Below are 22,183 nucleotides of genomic sequence, written 5' to 3'. Positions count from 1 at the left end.
TGTACCCCTGTACTTTATCCCCTGCCTGTAACTCCCTGCACCCCCAGAACCACACTCTGTTACCCCTGTACCCCTGTACTTTATCCCCTGCCTGTAACTCCCTGCACCCCCAGAACCACACTCTGTTACCCTGTACCCCTGTACTTTATCCCCTGCCTGTAACTCCCTGCACCCCCAGAACCACACTCTGTTACCCTGTACCCCTGTACTTTATCCCCTGCCTGTAACTCCCTGCACCCCCAGAACCACACTCTGTTACCCTGTACCCCTGTACTTTATCCCCTGCCTTAAACTCCCTGCACCCCCAGAACCACACTCTGTTACCCTGTACCCCTGTACTTTATCCTCTGCCTTAAACTCCCTGTACCCCCAGAACCACACTATTACCCTGTACCCCTGTACTTTATCCCCTGCCTGTAACTCCCTGCACCCCCAGAACCACACTCTGTTACCCTGTACCCCTGTACTTTATCCCCTGCCTTAAACTCCCTGCACCCCCAGAACCACACTCTGTTACCCTGTACCCCTGTACTGTATCCCCTGCCTTAAACTCCCTGCACCCCCAGAACCACACTCTGTTACCCTGTACCCCTGTACTTTATCCCCTGCCTGTAACTCCCTGCACCCCCAGAACCACACTCTGTTACCCTGTACCCCTGTACTTTATCCCCTGCCTTAAACTCCCTGCACCCCCAGAACCACACTCTGTTACCCTGTACCCCTGTACTTTATCCTCTGCCTTAAACTCCCTGTACCCCCAGAACCACACTATTACCCTGTACCCCTGTACTTTATCCCCTGCCTGTAACTCCCTGCACCCCCAGAACCACACTCTGTTACCCTGTACCCCTGTACTTTATCCCCTGCCTGTAACTCCCTGCACCCCCAGAACCACACTCTGTTACCCTGTACCCCTGTACTTTATCCCCTGCCTTAAACTCCCTGCACCCCCAGAACCACACTCTGTTACCCTGTACCCCTGTACTGTATCCCCTGCCTGTAACTCCCTGCACCCCCAGAACTCCCCAGCAGTGCTGGATTGGGGCACCTCTCTGTAGAGACAAGTTATTGCTGCCAGCAGGTGTGGCCCCAGGGGGCCCGGCACTCAATAGGCCAGTGTGACGACTCTGGGCCCCAAGCTGGAATGAATGGGCCCTATAACGTGACGCCTCGGGGCCCCAAGCTGGAATGAATGGACCCTATAACGTGACGCCCCAGCGCCCCAAGCTGGAATGAATGGACCCTATAACGTGACGCCTCGGGGCCCCAAGCTGGAATGAATGGACCCTATAACGTGACGCCTCGGGGCCCCAAGCTGGAATGAATGGACCCTATAACGTGACGCCTCGGGGCCCCAAGCTGGAATGAATAGACCCTATAACGTGACGCCTCGGGGCCCCAAGCTGGAATGAATGGACCCTATAACGTGACGCCTCGGGGCCCCAAGCTGGAATGAATGGGCCCTATAACGTGACGCCTCGGGGCCCCAAGCTGGAATGAATGGACCCTATAACGTGACGCCTCGGGGCCCCAAGCTGGAATGAATGGACCCTATAACGTGACGCCTCGGGGCCCCAAGCTGGAATGAATGGGCCCTATAACGTGACGCCTCGGGGCCCCAAGCTGGAATGAATGGACCCTATAACGTGACGCCTCGGGGCCCCAAGCTGGAATGAATGGGCCCTATAACGTGACGCCTCGGCGCCCCAAGCTGGAATGAATGGGCCCTATGACGTGACGCCTCGGGGCCCCAAGCTGGAATGAATGGGCCCTATAACGTGACGCCTCGGGGCCCCAAGCTGGAATGAATGGGCCCTATAACGTGACGCCTCGGGGCCCCAAGCTGGAATGAAATGGACCCTATAACGTGACGCCTCGGGGCCCCAAGCTGGAATGAATGGACCCTATAACGTGACGCCCTCGGGGCCCCAAGCTGGAATGAATGGACCCTATAACGTGACGCCTCGGGGCCCCAAGCTGGAATGAATGGACCCTATAACGTGACGCCTCGGGGCCCCAAGCTGGAATGAATGGACTCTATAACGTGACGCCTCGGGGCCCCAAGCTGGAATGAATGGACCCTATAAAGTGACGCCCCGGTGCCCCAAGCTGGAATGAATGGACCCTATAACGTGACGCCTCGTGGCCCCAAGCTGGAATGAATGGGCCCTATAACGTGACGCCTCGGGGCCCCAAGCTGGAATGAATGGGCCCTATAACGTGACGCCTCGGGGCCCCAAGCTGGAATGAATGGACCCTATAACGTGACGCCTCGGGGCCCCAAGCTGGAATGAATGGGCCCTATAACGTGACGCCTCGGGGCCCCAAGCTGGAATGAATGGGCCCTATAACGTGACGCCTCGGGGCCCCAAGCTGGAATGAATGGACCATATAACGTGACGCCTCGGGGCCCCAAGCTGGAATGAATGGACCCTATAACGTGACGCCTCGGGGCCCCAAGCTGGAATGAATGGACCCTATAACGTGACGCCTCGGGGCCCCAAGCTGGAATGAATGGACTCTATAACGTGACGCCTCGGGGCCCCAAGCTGGAATGAATGGACCCTATAACGTGACGCCTCGGGGCCCCAAGCTGGAATGAATGGACCCTATAACGTGACGCCTCGGGGTCCCAAGCTGGAATGAATGGACCCTATAACGTGACGCCTCGGGGCCCCAAGCTGGAATGAATGGACCCTATAACGTGACGCCTCGGGGCCCAAGCTGGAATGAATGGACCCTATAACGTGACGCCTCGGGGCCCCAAGCTGGAATGAATGGACCCTATAACGTGACGCCTCGGGGCCCCAAGCTGGAATGAATGGACCCTATAACGTGACGCCTCGGGGCCCCAAGCTGGAATGAATGGGCCCTATAACGTGACGCCTCGGGGCCCCAAGCTGGAATGAATGGGCCCTATAACGTGACGCCTCGGGGCCCCAAGCTGGAATGAATGGACCCTATAACGTGACGCCTCGGGGTCCCAAGCTGGAATGAATGGACCCTATAACGTGACGCCTCGGGGCCCCAAGCTGGAATGAATGGGCCCTATAACGTGACGCCTCGGGGCCCCAAGCTGGAATGAATGGACCCTATAACGTGACGCCTCGGGGCCCCAAGCTGGAATGAATAGACCCTATAACGTGACGCCTCGGGGCCCCAAGCTGGAATGAATGGACCCTATACCGGCGCATTTATTACTCTCAGAATCTGGCGGAAAGCAATTTGAGCCCAATAACTGTGGCGCCATTGATTTGTGTAGAACAATACAGAGAATTTATCCGCTCAATAGAACCCGCTGCCCCCCGGGGCCCCCCTACATTTCTACCTTTGTCTCTTGCCCAAAATAAACCAGCGCTTGTAATAAGATGAAATCCTGCAACCGGGGGCGGGATCCCCGTTACTAAGGGCACCGCCATGGTGAGTCCTGGCACATACATACTGGCACTGGCACATACACACTGGCATATACACACTGGCACATACACACTGGCACATACACACTGGCACATACACACTGGCACATACACACTGGCACATACACACTGGCACATACATACTGGCACATACATACTGGCACATACACACTGGCACATACACACTGGCACATACACACTGGCACATACACACTGGCACATACACACTGGCACATACACACTGGCACATACATACTGGCACTGGCACATACACACTGGCACATACACACTGGCACATACACACTGGCACATACACACTGGCACATACACACTGGCACATACATACTGGCACTGGCCATACACACTGGACATACACACTCCACACACTGGCACATACACACTGGCACATACACACTGGCACATACACACTGGCACATACACACTGGCACATACACACTGGCACATACCACTGGCATACACACTGGCACATACACACTGGCACATACACACTGGCACTGGCACATACACACTGGCACATACACACTGGCACATACACACTGGCACATACACACTGGCACATACACACTGGCACATACACACTGGCACATACACACTGGCACATACACACTGGCACATACACACTGGCACATACACACTGGCACATACACACTGGCACATACACACTGGCACATACACACTGGCACATACACACTGGCACATACACACTGGCACATACACACTGGCACATACACACTGGCACATACACACTGGCACATACACACTGGCACATACACACTGGCACATACACACTGGCACATACACACTGGCACATACACACTGGCACATACACACTGGCACATACACACTGGCAACATACACACTGGCACATACTGGCACATACTGGCACATACACACTGGCACATACACACTGGCACATACACACTGGCACATACATACTGGCACATACACACTGGCACATACACACTGGCACATACTGGCACATACTGGCACATACACACTGGCACATACACACTGGCACATACTGGCACATACACACTGGCACATACTGGCACATACACACTGGCACATAGACACTGGCACATAGACACTGGCACATACACACTGGCACATACACACTGGCACATACACACTGGCACATAGACACTGGCACATACATACTGGCACTGGCACATACATTCTGGCACATACTGGCACTGGCACATACTGGCACTGGCACATACATACTGGCACATACACACTGGCACGTAGAGTAGTTGCTGATCTCTATGTACAAACACATTATCGGGGGGCAATACCCTTCGTGCCAGAGAAGCCCCCTAATTACCACGTCCCAGTGAGACCCCCCCTCTTATTAAGGCCTCTGTAACCGCGGTGCCCCCAGATCTGATCAGATAAATGGCCGACGGAGCGCTCCAAATCTCTGCTAACAAGGGGGTCTCACCGTGACCCCAGAGCTCACCCCTACCCCCCCCCCCATGCCCTCGGCCCTGCGTCCAGCTCCCCTCTCCCATCTCCGTGGCAACCTTGAGTGCAGATCCAGGAAGGGTGGATGTGAGTGGGGCTGTGGGCAGCTTTCCATATCCATGCTAACCTGATTAGCCCCCCCGGGGCACTGCCAGCTAATCCAATTAGCCCCCTCTAATGGCAGCGAGACTGTGAGTGAGCGCAGAGCAGTGAAACATTGTGTGTACTTAGTGATAATTGGAGCGGCCAGGCTGCTGGCATTGATTTATTCTCTCTCTCTTCTCTCCCCCCCCCCCCCCCCCCGTGTGTGCCGGCCCGGCGCAGCCATCCGCAGGAAGGAGAACGGCTGGTACGATGAAGAGCACCCCCTCGTCTTCCTCTTCCTCGGATCCTCTGGGATAGGTGATGGGCCTGGTGATGGGGGGGTCTTGGGGCCTAAAACTTCCTTATTTGGTCATCACCCCCCCCCCACTGACCTAGTAGTGATGTCACAGTGTAGGAGTATGACATCCTGACACCCCCAGCTGTGGGCTCATCCATTCAACAAGTACCCTGCCACCCCCTTGCAATATATATATATATATTACTGTCCTGATACGCCATTTTACCTGCAGGGGGCAGTATAGAGGGATGAGGGGGATATGCCATTTTACCTGCAGGGGGCAGTATAGAGGGATGAGGGGGATAAGCCATTTTACCTGCAGGGGGCAGTATAGAGGGATGAGGGGGATATGCCATTTTACCTGCAGGGGGCAGTATAGAGGGATGAGGGGGATAAGCCATTTTACCTGCAGGGGGCAGTATAGAGGGATGAGGGGATATGCCATTTTACCTGCAGGGGGCAGTATAGAGGGATGAGGGGGATATGCCATTTTACCTGCAGGGGGCAGTATAGAGGGATGAGGGGGATAAGCCATTTTACCTGCAGGGGGCAGTATAGAGGGATGAGGGGGATATGCCATTTTACCTGCAGGGGGCAGTATAGAGGGATGAGGGGGATATGCCATTTTACCTTCAGGGGGCAGTATAGAGAGATGAGGGGGATATGCCATTTTACCTGCAGGGGGCAGTATAGAACAATGAGGGGGATATGCCATTTTACCTGCAGGGGAGCAGTATAGAGGGATGAGGGGGATATGCCATTTTACCTGCAGGGGGCAGTATAGAGAGATGAGGGGGATATGCCATTTGAGCTGCAGGGGAAAGTATAGAGAGATGAGGGGGATATGCCATTTGAGCTGCAGGGGAAAGTATAGAGGGATGAGGGGGATATGCCGTTTTACCTGCAGGGGGCAGTATAGAGAGATGAGGGGGATATGCTGTTTGACCTGCAGGGGGCAGTATAGAGGGATGAGGGGGATATGCCATTTTACCTGCAGGGGGCAGTATAGAGAGATGAGAGGGATATGCCATTTTACCTGCAGGGGGCAGTATAGAGAGATGAGGGGGATATGCCATTTTACCTGCAGGGGGCAGTATAGAGAGATGAGGGGGATATGCCATTTGAGCTGCAGGGGGCAGTATAGAGGGATGAGGGGGATATGCCATTTTACCTGCAGGGGGCAGTATAGAGAGATGAGGGGGATATGCCATTTGAGCTGCAGGGGAAAGTATAGAGGGATGAGGGGGATATGCCATTTGACCTGCAGGGGGCAGTATAGAGAGATGAGGGGGATATGCTGTTTGACCTGCATGGGGCCGTATAGAGGGATGAGGGGGATATGCCATTTTACCTGCAGGGGGCAGTATAGAGGGATGAGGGGGATATGCCGTTTGACATGCAGGGGGCAGTAAATAGAGAGATGAGAGGGATATGCCATTTGACCTGCAGGGGGCAGTATAGAGGGATGAGGGGGATATGCCGTTTGACCAGCAGGGGGCAGTAAATAGAGAGATGAGGGGGATATGCCATTTCACCTGCAGGGGGCAGTAAATAGAGAGATGAGAGGGATATGCCATTTGAGATGCAGGGGGCAGTATAGAGGGATGAGGGGGATATGCCATTTCACCTGCAGGGGGCAGTATAGAGAGATGAGGGGGATATGCCGTTTGACATGCAGGGGGCAGTAAATAGAGGGATGAGGGGGATATGCCATTTCACCTGCAGGGGGCAGTATAGAGAGATGAGGGGGATATGCCGTTTGACATGCAGGGGGCAGTAAATAGAGGGATGAGGGGGATATGCCATTTGACCAGCAGGGGGCAGTATAGAGGGATGAGGGGGATATGCCATTTCACCTGCAGGGGGCAGTATAGAGAGATGAGGGGGATATGCCGTTTGACATGCAGGGGGCAGTAAATAGAGGGATGAGGGGGATATGCCATTTCACCTGCAGGGGGCAGTATAGAGAGATGAGGGGGATATGCCGTTTGACATGCAGGGGGCAGTAAATAGAGGGATGAGGGGGATATGCCATTTGACCAGCAGGGGGCAGTATAGAGGGATGAGGGGGATATGCCATTTCACCTGCAGGGGGCAGTATAGAGAGATGAGGGGGATATGCCGTTTGACATGCAGGGGGCAGTAAATAGAGGGATGAGGGGGATATGCCATTTGACCAGCAGGGGCCAGTAAATAGAGGGATGAGGGGGATATGCCATTTGACCAGCAGGGGGCAGTATAGAGAGACGGGGGGTAGATACCACAGGTCAGTAACGTGTCTCTGTGTCTCTGTGAAGGTAAAACAGAACTGGCCAAGCAGACGGCGCGGTACATGCACAAGGATATCAAAAAGGTAATTACCCCCCCGGGGGGGTCCTACACTGTGCAACTGGGGGCAGAGGGGCTATTTACTATACACCCCGCCTCCCATTCTCAGATCCCTGGAGAGACAGTGTCTCTGGGTAAGTACCAATAGTACATATTGTGCCATTATTCATATATATATATATACATTTAGCCTGTAGGGAGTTCCAGCACCCCCCCCCCCCCCCCCCGCACCCCCAAAGCCAAAGCTGGGGGGCCCCCGGCCGATGATCTCCCTACTGATGTCTTTCTCTCTCGCTGGCTCCCCCTAGGGATTTATCCGCCTGGATATGTCGGAGTTTCAGGAAAAGCATGAGGTAAGTTGGGGTGCAGAGACCCCCCCATATGTCTCTCGCTGCACAGTTAAAGGGTTCCCATTGCAACCCAATCATTGGCCTTGGGACCAACCAATTGGCAATCAGAGCTGAGCATTGCTACTATGTGACCCCGCCCCCTTCAGTCCAAGAAATTTGCCTTATTGCCCATTGTTGCTGATTATTTGCCCTTCTGCTGTGCCTAAATCTAAACTGCTACCTGGTTGCTAGGGACAGTGACCTAGGCAACCAGATAAATTCTGATAGCAGCAGTGTTTTCCGTAGAGTTGAGATCTGATCAGGTGATTTATTACAAACAATGCTGGCAGGTAACAGCCAATCATAGACTTACATTCTACTGACTACATTACAAGCGTAACTGCTGGCTGGTTGCTATGGGTTACAGGACTAGGTATCTCTTCCTGCTTCCTCAGGTAGCCAAGTTCATCGGCTCCCCGCCAGGGTACGTGGGGCATGAAGAGGGGGGGCAGCTGACCAAGAAGCTGAAGCAGTGCCCCGACGCTGTGGTTCTGTTCGACGAGGTGGACAAAGCCCATCCGGACGTACTGACCATCATGCTGCAGCTCTTCGATGAGGTACGGGCCCCCCCCCCGGCCCCCGGGCCCCCCCCCGGTCCCCCCCCGGTCCTACAACATCAGCATTAACTTCCCCTTTAACCCTTTAGGTGGCTCTGACACTGTTGGACCAGTGAACCTTGTCACGGTGTCTTTTATTTAACAAGCAGAGGGGGCTAATGGGGCATTTACCCTAAAGTGCCCCTGCAGTATGGCAGCGCCCCCCTGGCAGCTGTGTGAGTTGCATGGCGGTGCCCAATGGGCTTGAGGCTGAGAGTTGAGTCAATACGAGGGCACAGACGTAACTGGCCGCCATTAGTCTCCCTGTGCAGTATGGCAGTGCCCCCCTGGCAGTGTGTGCCCGATGGTGCTTGAGTCAATACGAGGGCACAGACGTTACTGGCCGCCATTAGTCTCCCTGTGCAGTATGGCAGTGCCCCCCTGGCAGTGTGTGCCCGATGGTGCTTGAGTCAATACGAGGGCACAGACGTAACTGGCAGCCATTAGTCCCCCTGTGCAGTATGGCCGTGCCCCCCTGGCAGTGTGTGCCCGATGGTGCTTGAGTCAATACGAGGGCACAGACGTTACTGGCAGCCATTAGTCTCCCTGTGCAGTATGGCAGTGCCCCCCTGGCAGTGCCCGATGGTGCTTGAGTCAATACGAGGGCACAGACGTAACTGGCAGCCATTAGTCTCCCTGTGCAGTATGGCAGTGCCCCCCTGGCAGTGTGTGTCCGATGGTGCTTGAGTCAATACGAGGGCACAGACGTTACTGGCAGCCATTAGTCTCCCTGTGCAGTATGGCAGTGCCCCCCTGGCAGTGCCCGATGGTGCTTGAGTCAATACGAGGGCACAGACGTAACTGGCAGCCATTAGTCTCCCTGTGCAGTATGGCAGTGCCCCCCTGGCAGTGCCCGATGGTGCTTGAGTCAATACGAGGGCACAGACGTAACTGGCAGCCATTAGTCCCCCTGTGCAGTATGGCAGTACCCCCCTGGCAGTGCCCGATGGTGCTTGAGTCAATACGAGGGCACAGATGTAACTGGCAGCCATTAGTCTCCCTGTGCAGTATGGCAGTACCCCCCTGGCAGTGCCCGATGGTGCTTGAGTCAATACGAGGGCACAGACGTAACTGGCAGCCATTAGTCCCCCTGTGCAGTATGGCAGTACCCCCCTGGCAGTGTGTGCCCGATGGTGCTTGAGTCAATACGAGGGCACAGACGTAACTGGCAGCCATTAGTCTCCCTGTGCAGTATGGCAGTGCCCCCCTGGCAGTGCCCGATGGTGCTTGAGTCAATACGAGGGCACAGACGTAACTGGCAGCCATTAGTCCCCCTGTGCAGTATGGCAGTACCCCCCTGGCAGTGCCCGATGGTGCTTGAGTCAATACGAAGGCACAGACGTAACTGGCAGCCATTAGTCTCCCTGTGCAGTATGGCAGTACCCCCCTGGCAGTGCCCGATGGTGCTTGAGTCAATACGAAGGCACAGACGTAACTGGCAGCCATTAGTCCCCCTGTGCAGTATGGCAGTGCCCCCCTGGCAGTGCCCGATGGTGCTTGAGTCAATACGAGGGCACAGACGTAACTGGCAGCCATTAGTCCCCCTGTGCAGTATGGCAGTACCCCCCTGGCAGTGCCCGATGGTGCTTGAGTCAATACGAGGGCACAGACGTAACTGGCAGCCATTAGTCCCCCTGTGCAGTATGGCAGTGCCCCCCTGGCAGTGCCCGATGGTGCTTGAGTCAATACGAGGGCACAGACGTAACTGGCAGCCATTAGTCCCCCTGTGCAGTATGGCAGTACCCCCCTGGCAGTGCCCGATGGTGCTTGAGTCAATACGAGGGCACAGACGTAACTGGCCGCCATTAGTCTCCCTGTGCAGTATGGCAGTACCCCCCTGGCAGTGCCCGATGGTGCTTGAGTCAATACGAGGGCACAGACGTAACTGGCAGCCATTAGTCTCCCGGTGCCACAGAGAGCCGCCAGTATATGAGTTTTCCCTATGGCTCCTCGGGGGCCACTCCGGCCCCCTCTCCCCACCGCCTGCTAATAAAACTTTATTCCTTCCCCCCCGGCCGCCGCCGCCGCCGCCGCTCCTTCCCAGGATTAATAAAATCGCGCTTCTTGCATAGATCATCGCGCCAGCGCCAAATGTGAAATCAATTTCTGCTCGACAGGGCAATAAACGCCGCGCTCACCCCCGGCACCCAGGAAACATTCCTTCCAATCTGTCACTCGCCCCCCCCCCCGCCTCCCTCACATGCGATTATTTTTATCTGTAGCACTGCCGCAACCCCTGCGCGCACAACTGCAACTCCCCGCAGCCTTCACTTTATTTGGGGAAAAGCTCACTTTGGATTAACTCTTTGTATCCCCTGTATCCGGGGCCACAGCATGTACAGTAAGTACCGGTGGGTTTCCCCCCCAGGGCCGACTGACCGACGGCAAGGGGAAGACGATAGAATGCAAGGACGCCATCTTTATCATGACGTGCAACGCCGGCAGCGACGAGATAGCGCAGTATGGCCTGCAGCTCCGACAGGAGGCCCACGAGATCAACAAGAAGAGGCTGGCACAGAACTTGGGTAGGATATTCTGTACTGGTTCCGCCCACAGGCCCATATAGTACCGACCCCCCTCTGTCCCACAGGCCCATATAGTACCGACCCCCCTCTGTCCCACAGGCCCATATAGTACCGAGCCCCCTCTGTCCCACAGGCCATATAGTACCGACCCCCCTCTGTCCACAGGCCCATATAGTACCGACCCCCTCTGCCCCCACAGGCCCATATAGTACCGACCCCCCTCTGTCCCACAGGCCCATATAGTACCGAGCCCCCTCTGTCCCACAGGCCCATATAGTACCGAGCCCCCTCTGTCCCACAGGCCCATATAGTACCGACCCCCCTCTGTCCACAGGCCCATATAGTACCGACCCCCCTCTGTCCCACAGGCCCATATAGTACCGACCCCCCTCTGTCCCACAGGCCCATATAGTACCGAGCCCCCTCTGCCCCACAGGCCCATATAGTACCGACCCCCCTCTGTCCCACAGGCCCATATAGTACCGAGCCCCCTCTGCCCCACAGGCCCATATAGTACCGACCCCCCTCTGTCCCACAGGCCCATATAGTACCGAGCCCCCTCTGTCCCACAGGCCCATATAGTACCGACCCCCCTCTGCCCCACAGGCCCATATAGTACCGACCCCCCACTGTCCCACAGGCCCATATAGTACCGAGCCCCCTCTGTCCCACAGGCCCATATAGTACCGAGCCCCCTCTGCCCCACAGGCCCATATAGTACGGATCAGCGCCAGACCCACAGAACTGAGCGGTTTCTCTCTTGCAGATGACATACAGACGAGTGAGAAGATCACGATTTCCAAGCAATTCAAAGAAAATGTCATCCGACCCATATTAAAGGTACCGGCAGAACCCTCACTCCTAACTGCTGCTATGTAACAGGGCTAGTGGGTCAGTACCATCAAGCTCAGGGCTAGTGGGTCAGTACCATCAAGCTCAGGGCTAGTGGGTCAGTACCATCAAGCTCAGGGCTAGTGGGTCAGTACCATCAAGCTCAGTGCTAGTGGGTCAGTACCATCAAGCTCAGGGCTAGTGGGTCAGTACCATCAAGCTCAGGGCTAGTGGGTCAGTACCATCAAGCTCAGGGCTAGTGGGTTGGCATCCTGTGAGCTCAGGGTTAATGGGTCAGTACCAGTACCTATGGGCACACTGGGATCCTGGCAGCGCACATTAAGGTGCTGTAGGCGCGGTGCCGGCGCCATGGAACCCAGGAAGCCCATTTGGCGCTGTGTTTCTGCTGATGTTCTGGACGGATCCCAGACCTCATGTGACTCGAGGCCTAAATCTGATTTGGCGCAGGAATCTCTGTATCCGCAATTAATTCCCCTCCCTGATGGAGAGCCCCCGCTAATGGGCAGAGCAGCCAATTAATGGGCATTTCATAGATACCAATTGATTTGCCTGGCGCAACTGGGCACCGGCATTTGTATTATTTAGAGGCCGCGATCCGGGCGGCTGCGGTGGGTATTTGTGTCCTGTGGGGCAAATGGGGCACTTAGTGCTGTGTCCTGGTACTGAGCCTGCAGAACCGCCAGTCAGGGTTCATTATAGGGTGTGGGAGCCCTGCCCATCCCATAATATACCCCATAATATACATACCCCCTAATATATACCCCCCCTAATATACACCCCCCTAATATATACCCCCCCCTAATATACCCCCCCTAATATACACCCCCCTAATATACACCCCCCTAATATACACCCCCCCTAATATATACCCCCCTAATATATACCCCCCTAATATACACCCCCCTAATATATACCCCCCTAATATAAACCCCCCTAATATATACCCCCCTAATATATACCCCCCTAATATATACCCCCCTAATATTCACCCCCTAATATATACCCCCTAATAATACACCCCCCTAATATATACCCCCCTAATATATACCCCCCTAATATATACCCCCCTAATATACACCCCCATAATATACACCCCCCTAATATATACCCCTCTAATATACACCCCCCTAATATATACCCCCCTAATATATACACCCCCCTAATATACACCCCCCTAATATACACCCCCCTAATATACACCCCCTAATATATACCCCCCCTAATATATACACCCCCCTAATATACACCCCCCTAATATACACCCCCCTAATATATACCCCCCCTAATATATACCCCCCCTAATATATACCCCCCCTAATATACACCCCCCTAATATATACCCCCCCTAATATACACCCCCCTAATATATACCCCCCTAATATACACCCCCCCTAATATATACCCCCCTAATATATACCCCCCTAATATACACCCCCCTAATATATACCCCCTAATATACACCCCCTATAATATACACCCCCCTAATATATACCCCCCCTAATATACACCCCCCTAATATATACCCCCTATAATATACACCCCCCCTAATATACACCCCCCTAATATACACCCCTATAATATACACCCCCTAATATACACCCCCCCTAATATATACCCCCCTAATATATACCCCCCCTAATATACACCCCCCTAATATATACCCCCCTAATATATACCCCCCTAATATACACCCCCCTAATATATACCCCCCTAATATAAACCCCCTAATATATACCCCCCTAATATATACCCCCCTAATATATACCCCCCTAATATACACCCCCCTAATATACACCCCCTAATATACACCCCTATAATATACACCCCCCCTAATATACACGCCCCATAATATACATACCCCCTAATATATACCCCCCCAATATATACCCCCCCTAATATACACCCCTCTAATATATACCCCCTCTAATATACACCCCCCTAATATATACCCCCCTAATATATACCCCCCTAATATACACCCCCCTAATATATACCCCCCCTAATATTCACCCCCCTAATATATACCCCCCTAATATTCACCCCCTAATATTCACCCCCCTAATATATACCCCCCCTAATATACACCCCCCTAATATACACCCCCCTAATATATACCCCCCCTAATATATACCCCCCCTAATATATACCCCCCTAATATATACCCCCCCTAATATACACCCCCCTAATATATACCCCCCTAATATATACCCCCCCTAATATTCACCCCCCTAATATACGCCCCCCTAATATACACGCCCCATAGTATACATACCCCTTAATAAACACCCCCTATAATATATACCCCCCTAATATACAGGCCAATATACATGCCTCCAGTATACCCCCATACTATACATGTAGCAGTGTAGCCAATCAGAAAGCTGGGATGTGTTTGTGTCAGGCTGCAGATCTGGGGGTACATTGGGGGGCTATTGCCATTCATGTCACACTGACCCCCAGCAGCGCCGTGCATTCCCGGTACCAGCGGACCCTTCCCATAAGGCCTGTGAGCAAATCCAGAGCTGCCCTGCAGGGCGGGGTAATTAGGTTTGGAGGCATCTGGCTGATGATGTCATGTCCCCTGGGGGGGGCTCTGAGGCCCACAGTTACCCCTGATACAATTAGAGTCCAATGAGAAAGCAAAGATGCGGGGGTGTCGGCTCTGTTATGGGGAAAGGGAGAGCTGCCCCCCCCCCCCCACATACAGGGGCAGGTATATACCCCTCCCCGGGGTGACATTACCCATGATCCTCTGTCACCTGCATGCAAATTCAGCAGCTCAGGCTCTGACCCGTGTCCCTCCAGCTGTCATTGAACTACAACTCCCAGCACCCTGACTCCCGTGTCCCTCCAGCTGTCATTGAACTACAACTCCCAGCACCCTGACTCCCGTGTCCCTCCAGCTGTCATTGAACTACAACTCCCAGCACCCTGACTCCCGTGTCCCTCCAGCTGTCATTGAACTACAACTCCCAGCACCCTGACTCCCGTGTCCCTCCAGCTGTCATTGAACTACAACTCCCAGCACCCTGACTCCCTTGTCCCTTCAGCTGTCATTGAACTACAACTCCCAGCACCCTGACTCCCGTGTCCCTCCAGCTGTCATTGAACTACAACTCCCAGCACCCTGACTCCCGTGTCCCTTCAGCTGTTATTGAACTACAACTCCCAGCACCCTGACTCCCGTGTCCCTCCAGCTGTCATTGAACTACAACTCCCAGCACCCTGACTCCCGTGTCCCTTCAGCTGTCATTGAACTACAACTCCCAGCACCCTGACTCCCGTGTCCCTCCAGCTGTCATTGAACTCTACAACTCCCAGCACCCTGACTCCCGTGTCCCTCCAGCTGTCATTGAACTACAACTCCCAGCACCCTGACTCCCTTGTCCCTTCAGCTGTCATTGAACTACAACTCCCAGCATCCTGACTCCCGTGTCCCTTCAGCTGTCATTGAACTACAACTCCCAGCACCCTGACTCCCGTGTCCCTCCAGCTGTCATTGAACTACAACTCCCAGCACCCTGACTCCCGTGTCCCTCCAGCTGTCATTGAACTACAACTCCCAGCACCCTGACTCCCGTGTCCCTCCAGCTGTCGTTGAACTACAACTCCCAGCACCCTGACTCCCGTGTCCCTTCAGCTGTCGTTATACTACAACTCCCAGCACCCTGACTCCCGTGTCCCTCCAGCTGTCATTGAACTACAACTCCCAGCACCCTGACTCCCTTGTCCTTCAGCTGTTATTGAACTGCAACTCCTAGCACCCTGACTCCCGTGTCCCTTCAGCTGTTATTGAACTACAACTCCCAGCACCCTGACTCCCGTGTCCCTCCAGCTGTCATTGAACTACAACTCCCAGCACCCTGACTCCCGTGTCCCTCCAGCTGTCATTGAACTACAACTCCCAGCACCCCTGACTCCCGTGTCCCTTCAGCTGTTATTGAACTACAACTCCCAGCACCCTGACTCCTGTGTCCCTCCAGCTGTCATTGAACTACAACTCCCAGCACCCTGACTCCCGTGTCCCTCCAGCTGTCATTGAACTACAACTCCCAGCACCCTGACTCCCGTGTCCCTCCAGCTGTTATTGAACTACAACTCCCAGCACCCTGACTCCCGTGTCCCTCCAGCTGTTATTGAACTGCAACTCCCAGCACCCTGACTCCCGTGTCCCTTCAGCTGTTATTGAACTACAACTCCCAGCACCCTGACTCCCGTGTCCCTCCAGCTGTCATTGAACTACAACTCCCAGCACCCTGACTCCCGTGTCCCTCCAGCTGTCATTGAACTACAACTCCCAGCACCCTGACTCCCGTGTCCCTCCAGCTGTTATTGAACTACAACTCCCAGCACCCTGACTCCCGTGTCCCTCCAGCTGTCATTGAACTACAACTCCCAGCACCCTGACTCCCGTGTCCCTCCAGCTGTTATTGAACTACAACTCCCAGCACTCTGACTCCCGTGTCCCTCCAGCTGTCATTGAACTACAACTCCCAGCACCCTGACTCCCGTGTCCCTCCAGCTGTTATTGAACTACAACTCCCAGCACCCTGACTCCCGTGTCCCTCCAGCTGTTATTGAACTACAACTCCCAGCACCCTGACTCCCGTGTCCCTCCAGCTGTCATTGAACTACAACTCCCAGCACCCTGACTCCCGTGTCCCTCCAGCTGTCATTGAACTACAACTCCCAGCACCCTGACTCCCGTGTCCCTCCAGCTGTTATTGAACTACAACTCCCAGCACCCTGACTCCCGTGTCCCTTCCCCGCAGGCTCACTTCCGGAGGGACGAGTTCCTGGGCCGGATCAATGAAATCGTCTACTTCCTCCCCTTCTGCCGCTCCGAACTCTCCCAGCTGGTCCGGAAAGAGCTCAACTCCTGGGCCAAAAAGGTAACAGTTCTGCCCCTCCCAGGGCAAACAGGTAGTACCCCTTGGTTGCTAGGGTCAGTCTCCCTAGCAACTAGGCAGCAGATGACTAACCAACTGCAGGGCAGCCCAGCTGAGACTGGGGGGCCGGGGCCCCACTCCAGGTTTTATAGTAAATGAATGGCTCCTGGGGACTGGGGGGCCGGGGCCCCACTCCAGGTTTTATAGTAAATGAATGGCTCCTGGGGACTGGGGGGCCGGGGCCCCACTCCAGGTTTTATAGTAAATGAATGGCTCCTGGGGACTGGGGGGCCGGGGCCCCACTCCAGGTTTTATAGTAAATGAATGGCTCCTGGGGACTGGGGGTCCGGGACCCCACTCCAGGTTTTATAGTAAATGAATGGCTCCTGGGGACTGGGGGGCCGGGGCCCCACTCCAGGTTTTATAGTAAATGAATGGCTCCTGGGGGGCCGGGGCCCCACTCCAGGTTTTATAGTAAATGAATGGCTCCTGGGGACTGGGGGGCCGGGGCCCCACTCCAGGTTTTATAGTAAATGAATGGCTCCTGGGGACTGGGGGTCCGGGGCCCCACTCCAGGTTTTATAGTAAATGAATGGCTCCTGGGGACTGGGGGGCCGGGGCCCCACTCCAGGTTTTATAGTAAATGAATGGCTCCTGGGGACTGGGGGGCCGGGGCCCCACTCCAGGTTTTATAGTAAATGAATGGCTCCTGGGGACTGGGGGTTGTATTTTGGCCCCAGCGGCCCCCCCTGTTGCCCAGGAACAACTGCCCCTGCCTGATACCCGGAGCTTCTGCCTTTTCCTGTAGCCCCTGAGCTGCCAGACAGACGCGTGGCCCCGGGGCCCCTGCCCAAGCCCAGTGTAAAGGTTATTGTTTGGCTCCTGGGTGGCGCAGCCCTGTAAATAGCACTGGGACTAATGGGTTAATGGGGAGGCAAGTGGGGTAATTACTGGGGGGCACAGAGCAGCATTCAGCGGGACAGGATTGGGCCCCAGAGAATGGGCCCTTGTGCTCGGTGCCCGGGGAGTAACAGACACAACATTGAGGGGCAGCAGCAGCCTGTAATTAGCGGGGCAGCTCTAATTAGGGCACTTAACCCCGGCAGCCCCCCCGTGTGGTCTGCATTCCCCCCATGGGGCCCTTAGGGGGCACTAAGCCCAGACAGTAGGACCCGGCCCTCTGTATCAGGAATGGCGGCTGGGATGGTGCCAACCTTGGGGCCCGGTACCCTCGCTGCCATTCCTTCTGTTTCCCGGCTCCCGAGTCTCCTCCCCACGCAGACAGCGCCCCCCCCCCGCAGGTTGCAGTTGGTCTTTGATATAAATGCTGGATCTTTATCCCTTACAATAACAATCCTTGTGTTTGTGTCCAGGCCAAACAGAGACACAGTATCACCCTCATGTGGGACCCGGAAGTGATAGATGTCCTGGCCGACGGGTACAACGTCCACTACGGGGCCCGCTCCATCAAGCACGAGGTACCCCAGGGGGTGATGGGGCAATAAACTCTATATATATTAACCCCTTCCTATGCTGATGGTGAGATCCCCTTTCCTCCCCACCCCCAATGTATCACTCATTCCCCCTCTCTTGGTAGGGAACCCCATAACCTGACTGCCCTTACAGTAAGGAACCCCTTCCTATGCTGATGGTGAGATCCCCTTTCCTCCCCACCCCCAATGTATCACTCATTCCCCCTCTCTTGGTAGGGAATCCCATAACCTGACTGCCCTTACAGTAAGGAACCCCTTCCTATGCTTATGGTGAGATCCCCTTTCCCCCCCACCCCCAATGTATCACTCATTCCCCCTCTCTGGGTAGGGAATCCCATAACCTGACTGCCCTTACAGTAAGGAACCCCTTCCTATGCTGATGGTGAGATCCCCTTTCCTCCCCACCCCCAATGTATCACTCATTCCCCCTCTCTTGGTAGGGAATCCCATAACCTGACTGCCCTTACAGTAAGGAACCCCTTCCTATGCTGATGGTGAGATCCCCTTTCCTCCCCACCCCCAATGTATCACTCATTCCCCCTCTCTTGGTAGGGAATCCCATAACCTGACTGCCCTTACAGTAAGGAACCCCTTCCTATGCTGATGGTGAGATCCCCTTTCCTCCCCACCCCCAATGAATCACTCATTCCCCCTCTCTTGGTAGGGAACCCCATAACCTGACTGCCCTTACAGTAAGGAACCCCCTCCTATGCTGATGGTGAGATCCCCTTTCCTCCCCACCCCCAATGTATCACTCATTCCCCCTCTGTTGGTAGGGAACCCCATAACCTGACTGCCCTTACGGTAAGGAACCCCCCCTTTGCTGACATTACGGTTCCCTGTACCCCCTGCAGGTAGAGCGGCGGGTAGTGAACCAACTGGCGGCTGCCTATGAGCAGGACCTGCTGCCCCGCGGCTGCACCCTACGGATCACGGTGGAGGATTCGGATCGGCGCCTGATGAAGGAAGGGAAGGGGGAAGAGGGGAAAGGGGCTCGGCTGCGGCTGGAATTGGTGGAACAGGGGAGCGAGGGCCGGAAGCTGGACATCCGGGAGCCCCTCACCCCAGAAGACATGTCCTTCTCCTTCTGAGCCCTGGGGGGACAGTGACTGTGTAAGTGCCCCTGCCCAACACACTGGGGCAAGGGCAGAAACCAACATTGGTGCCCAGAGATCTTCCCAATTAGGGTTATATCCCAGCAGAACCAACCAGCAATGTGCCGGCCCATTGTTCTGCCCTACTGGTCCTACTGGGCCAATATAAAGGTACCGAGGGCTGCAAGATCTCATTGGTCCGATCATTATTTACAGCCCGGGGCCTCTGCTTCCCCCTGCTGAGCGTCTGTGCAATTACACAGGGTCTGCCCCCATCAGAGGCTGAAGGGCAGGGAACAGAGCATTCTGGGAAATTGTAAGGCAATTCTCTGCCCTTGCTTTGTATTTCCTGCCAGCGACTTCCTGTTCTACTGGGGCATTAGTGGGGGCATTTGTGCCACCCCGGCCTTATAGGAACATCTTACACTGCTGCTTGTTGCAGGGGAGTTGTAGTTGCACTAGAGCGGTGCTGATAGTATTTATGGCACAAATAATAAACGTATATCTGTATTGGTGTGTGTGTTCCTGGCACGCGTTGGGCTGGGGGGCCCCACATTGGTGCAGGAGGGGGGCCCCTTGTGCATATAAACAAACAGCCCCGGGCCCCTGCGCCAGAGCAAATAAACGCCCCGACCTCCCCACAACAATAAAGAGAGCAGGTTCCATGGGGGAGACGGCAGCTTGTGACAGGAGCAATTCAATTATGTGCTGCCCCACGCAGGGGAGGGAGGGGGTAATTAGATTAGCGCTCAGGCAGCCGAGGGGGAGATGGATCCTGCCCTCCCTCTGCCTCCGGCCTCTCTGCACTGATTCTACCTGCCCAACTGCCCAACTGCCCCCCATAAACGTCCTATTGGCCAATGTCAGCCCAGGAACTGCTCCTACCCCTAGGCTTCCGGTATTTACATTAAATACCCCAGTGCCTCTGTCTGTCATTTATCTTTCTATCTCATCTTTCTATATATCTCTCTATCATCTATCTATCTATCTATCATCTATATATCTATCTATATCTATCTATCATCTATATATCTATCCATCTCTCTATCATCTATATATCTGTCTATCCATCTCTCTATCATCTATATATCTAGCTCTCTATCATCTTTCTATCTATCCATCTCTCTATCATCTATATATCTCTCTATCATCTTTCTATCTATCCATCTCTCTATCATCTATATATCTCTCTATCATCTTTCTATCTATCCATCTCTCTATCATCTATATATCTCTCTATCTATCATCTTTCTATCTATCCATCTCTCTATCATCTATATATCTAGCTCTCTATCATCTTTCTATCTATCATCTATATATCTCTCTATCATCTATCTTTCTTTCTATCTATCCATCTCTCTATCATCTATATATCTAGCTCTCTATCATCTATCTATCCATCTCTCTATAATCTATATATCTCTCTATCATCTATATATCTATCTATCTATCATCTATCTTTCTATCTATCATCTATGTATCTATCCATCTCCGGATGGCACCGTTGGTTCCAATGCTGCTCGTGCCCACCTGCCCCAGGGTATCAGGCTAAATGGACTATCACTGGCCCAGGCCTCCCTGTTGCAATTGGTCATTAATTTGGCCGGAAGGAGAGATCAGTGTCGGGCAGGGCCCCCAGGCCCCTAATTGGCCAGTATTGATGATGCTGAACATTAAGCAAAGTGTTAATGTCAGGGGTGATTTATTCTCTGTATTTATTAGGCTCTTATTGCGCCGGGGCCCTGGGAGTGGGGGGCCCTGGGAGTGGGGGGCCCTGGGAGTGGGGGCCCCGGGGGGGGGTTGATGGGAAGGGGACTGGGAGTCACTGGGAAAAAGTAATAAAGAGAGAAAGGGGTCACGTGCTGGAGAAACAGTGGCTGAGAATCATGGGTAATAGGTAGGGGCGTGACACATGGGGGCAGATTTGCCCATGGGCAGTAACCCATAGCAACCAGTAAGTGATTTGCTTTTTCCAGCGAGCTGCAGGTAGAGCAATAAATGCAACAATTTGATTGGTTGCCATGGGTTACTGCCTATGGGCAAATTTGCCCAGTGTTGATAAATGAGCCCCAGTTTATTTGTTGGGATGAGGTATGGGGGGGTCACTGATAACTCAATATATGTGAAAAATGCTTTATTTAGAGGGCACAAACCCCTCTACTTACACTGCAGATGGTACACTTTCCCGTTGTTAGGGGAAGAGACCCTAGCAACGGGAAAGTGGGCTGAATGGGAGGCAACATAAGTTGGGGGCAAGATGTATATTTGGGGAGACCACAGTGATGCCCAGTGCCCCCCACATCCATGAGCCTCATTTGTCGGGTTCCAACAGCATCAATGAGTCATGTGATGCCAACTGACGTCACTGAGCCCCAATTATATGTGATGACATCACAGTGCCCTTTAAAGCAGATATTGGCTTATCATTATCTCCCGAATGGGGCAACTGGGGGGTATTTAGCCCCGTCCCACCCCACAGATTTGCCCACTTATCCACCCCTGGCAGAGGGGCAAGCGGGTACCACCGGGGGCAGTGTCGGGTTCCATACTATCGGGGGCAGAGAAGGGGCTGGGTAATTGTAAAGTCGCCCCCAGTCTGGAGTCGCAACTGAGTCGCTTCAGGTAAATCTGGGAAAGAAACAATCGGTTCGTTTGTATCGGGTACGAAATGTCCGACTCCCTCGATCGCAGGTTGTCGCCGTGCGGCAATTTACAAAGTCGCGCCAGTCTTCTT

General features: G+C 54.1%; 1 protein-coding gene across 1 annotated transcript in view; it reads left to right on the top strand.

The window, feature by feature from the left end:
- Positions 1 to 19,959, top strand: part of clpb (caseinolytic mitochondrial matrix peptidase chaperone subunit B) — a 51,159-nt gene extending 31,200 nt beyond the window's left edge. Inside the window, exons 8-16 of the mRNA XM_031897429.1 lie at positions 5,226 to 5,303; positions 7,581 to 7,636; positions 7,920 to 7,964; positions 8,396 to 8,557; positions 10,965 to 11,121; positions 11,888 to 11,961; positions 16,746 to 16,865; positions 18,236 to 18,340; positions 19,210 to 19,959. Coding sequence (XP_031753289.1) covers positions 5,226 to 5,303; positions 7,581 to 7,636; positions 7,920 to 7,964; positions 8,396 to 8,557; positions 10,965 to 11,121; positions 11,888 to 11,961; positions 16,746 to 16,865; positions 18,236 to 18,340; positions 19,210 to 19,446 — 1,034 coding nt within the window. The 3' untranslated portion in view covers positions 19,447 to 19,959. The remainder of the gene's footprint in view (positions 1 to 5,225; positions 5,304 to 7,580; positions 7,637 to 7,919; positions 7,965 to 8,395; positions 8,558 to 10,964; positions 11,122 to 11,887; positions 11,962 to 16,745; positions 16,866 to 18,235; positions 18,341 to 19,209) is intronic.
- The last annotated feature ends 2,224 nt before the right edge of the window (positions 19,960 to 22,183 follow it).

This window comes from Xenopus tropicalis, chromosome 2, assembly GCF_000004195.4.
Source record: "Xenopus tropicalis strain Nigerian chromosome 2, UCB_Xtro_10.0, whole genome shotgun sequence".
Taxonomy (NCBI): domain Eukaryota; kingdom Metazoa; phylum Chordata; class Amphibia; order Anura; family Pipidae; genus Xenopus; species Xenopus tropicalis.
Note: the sequence above shows the minus strand (reverse complement) of the source record. Positions and strands in the feature narration are given on the sequence as shown.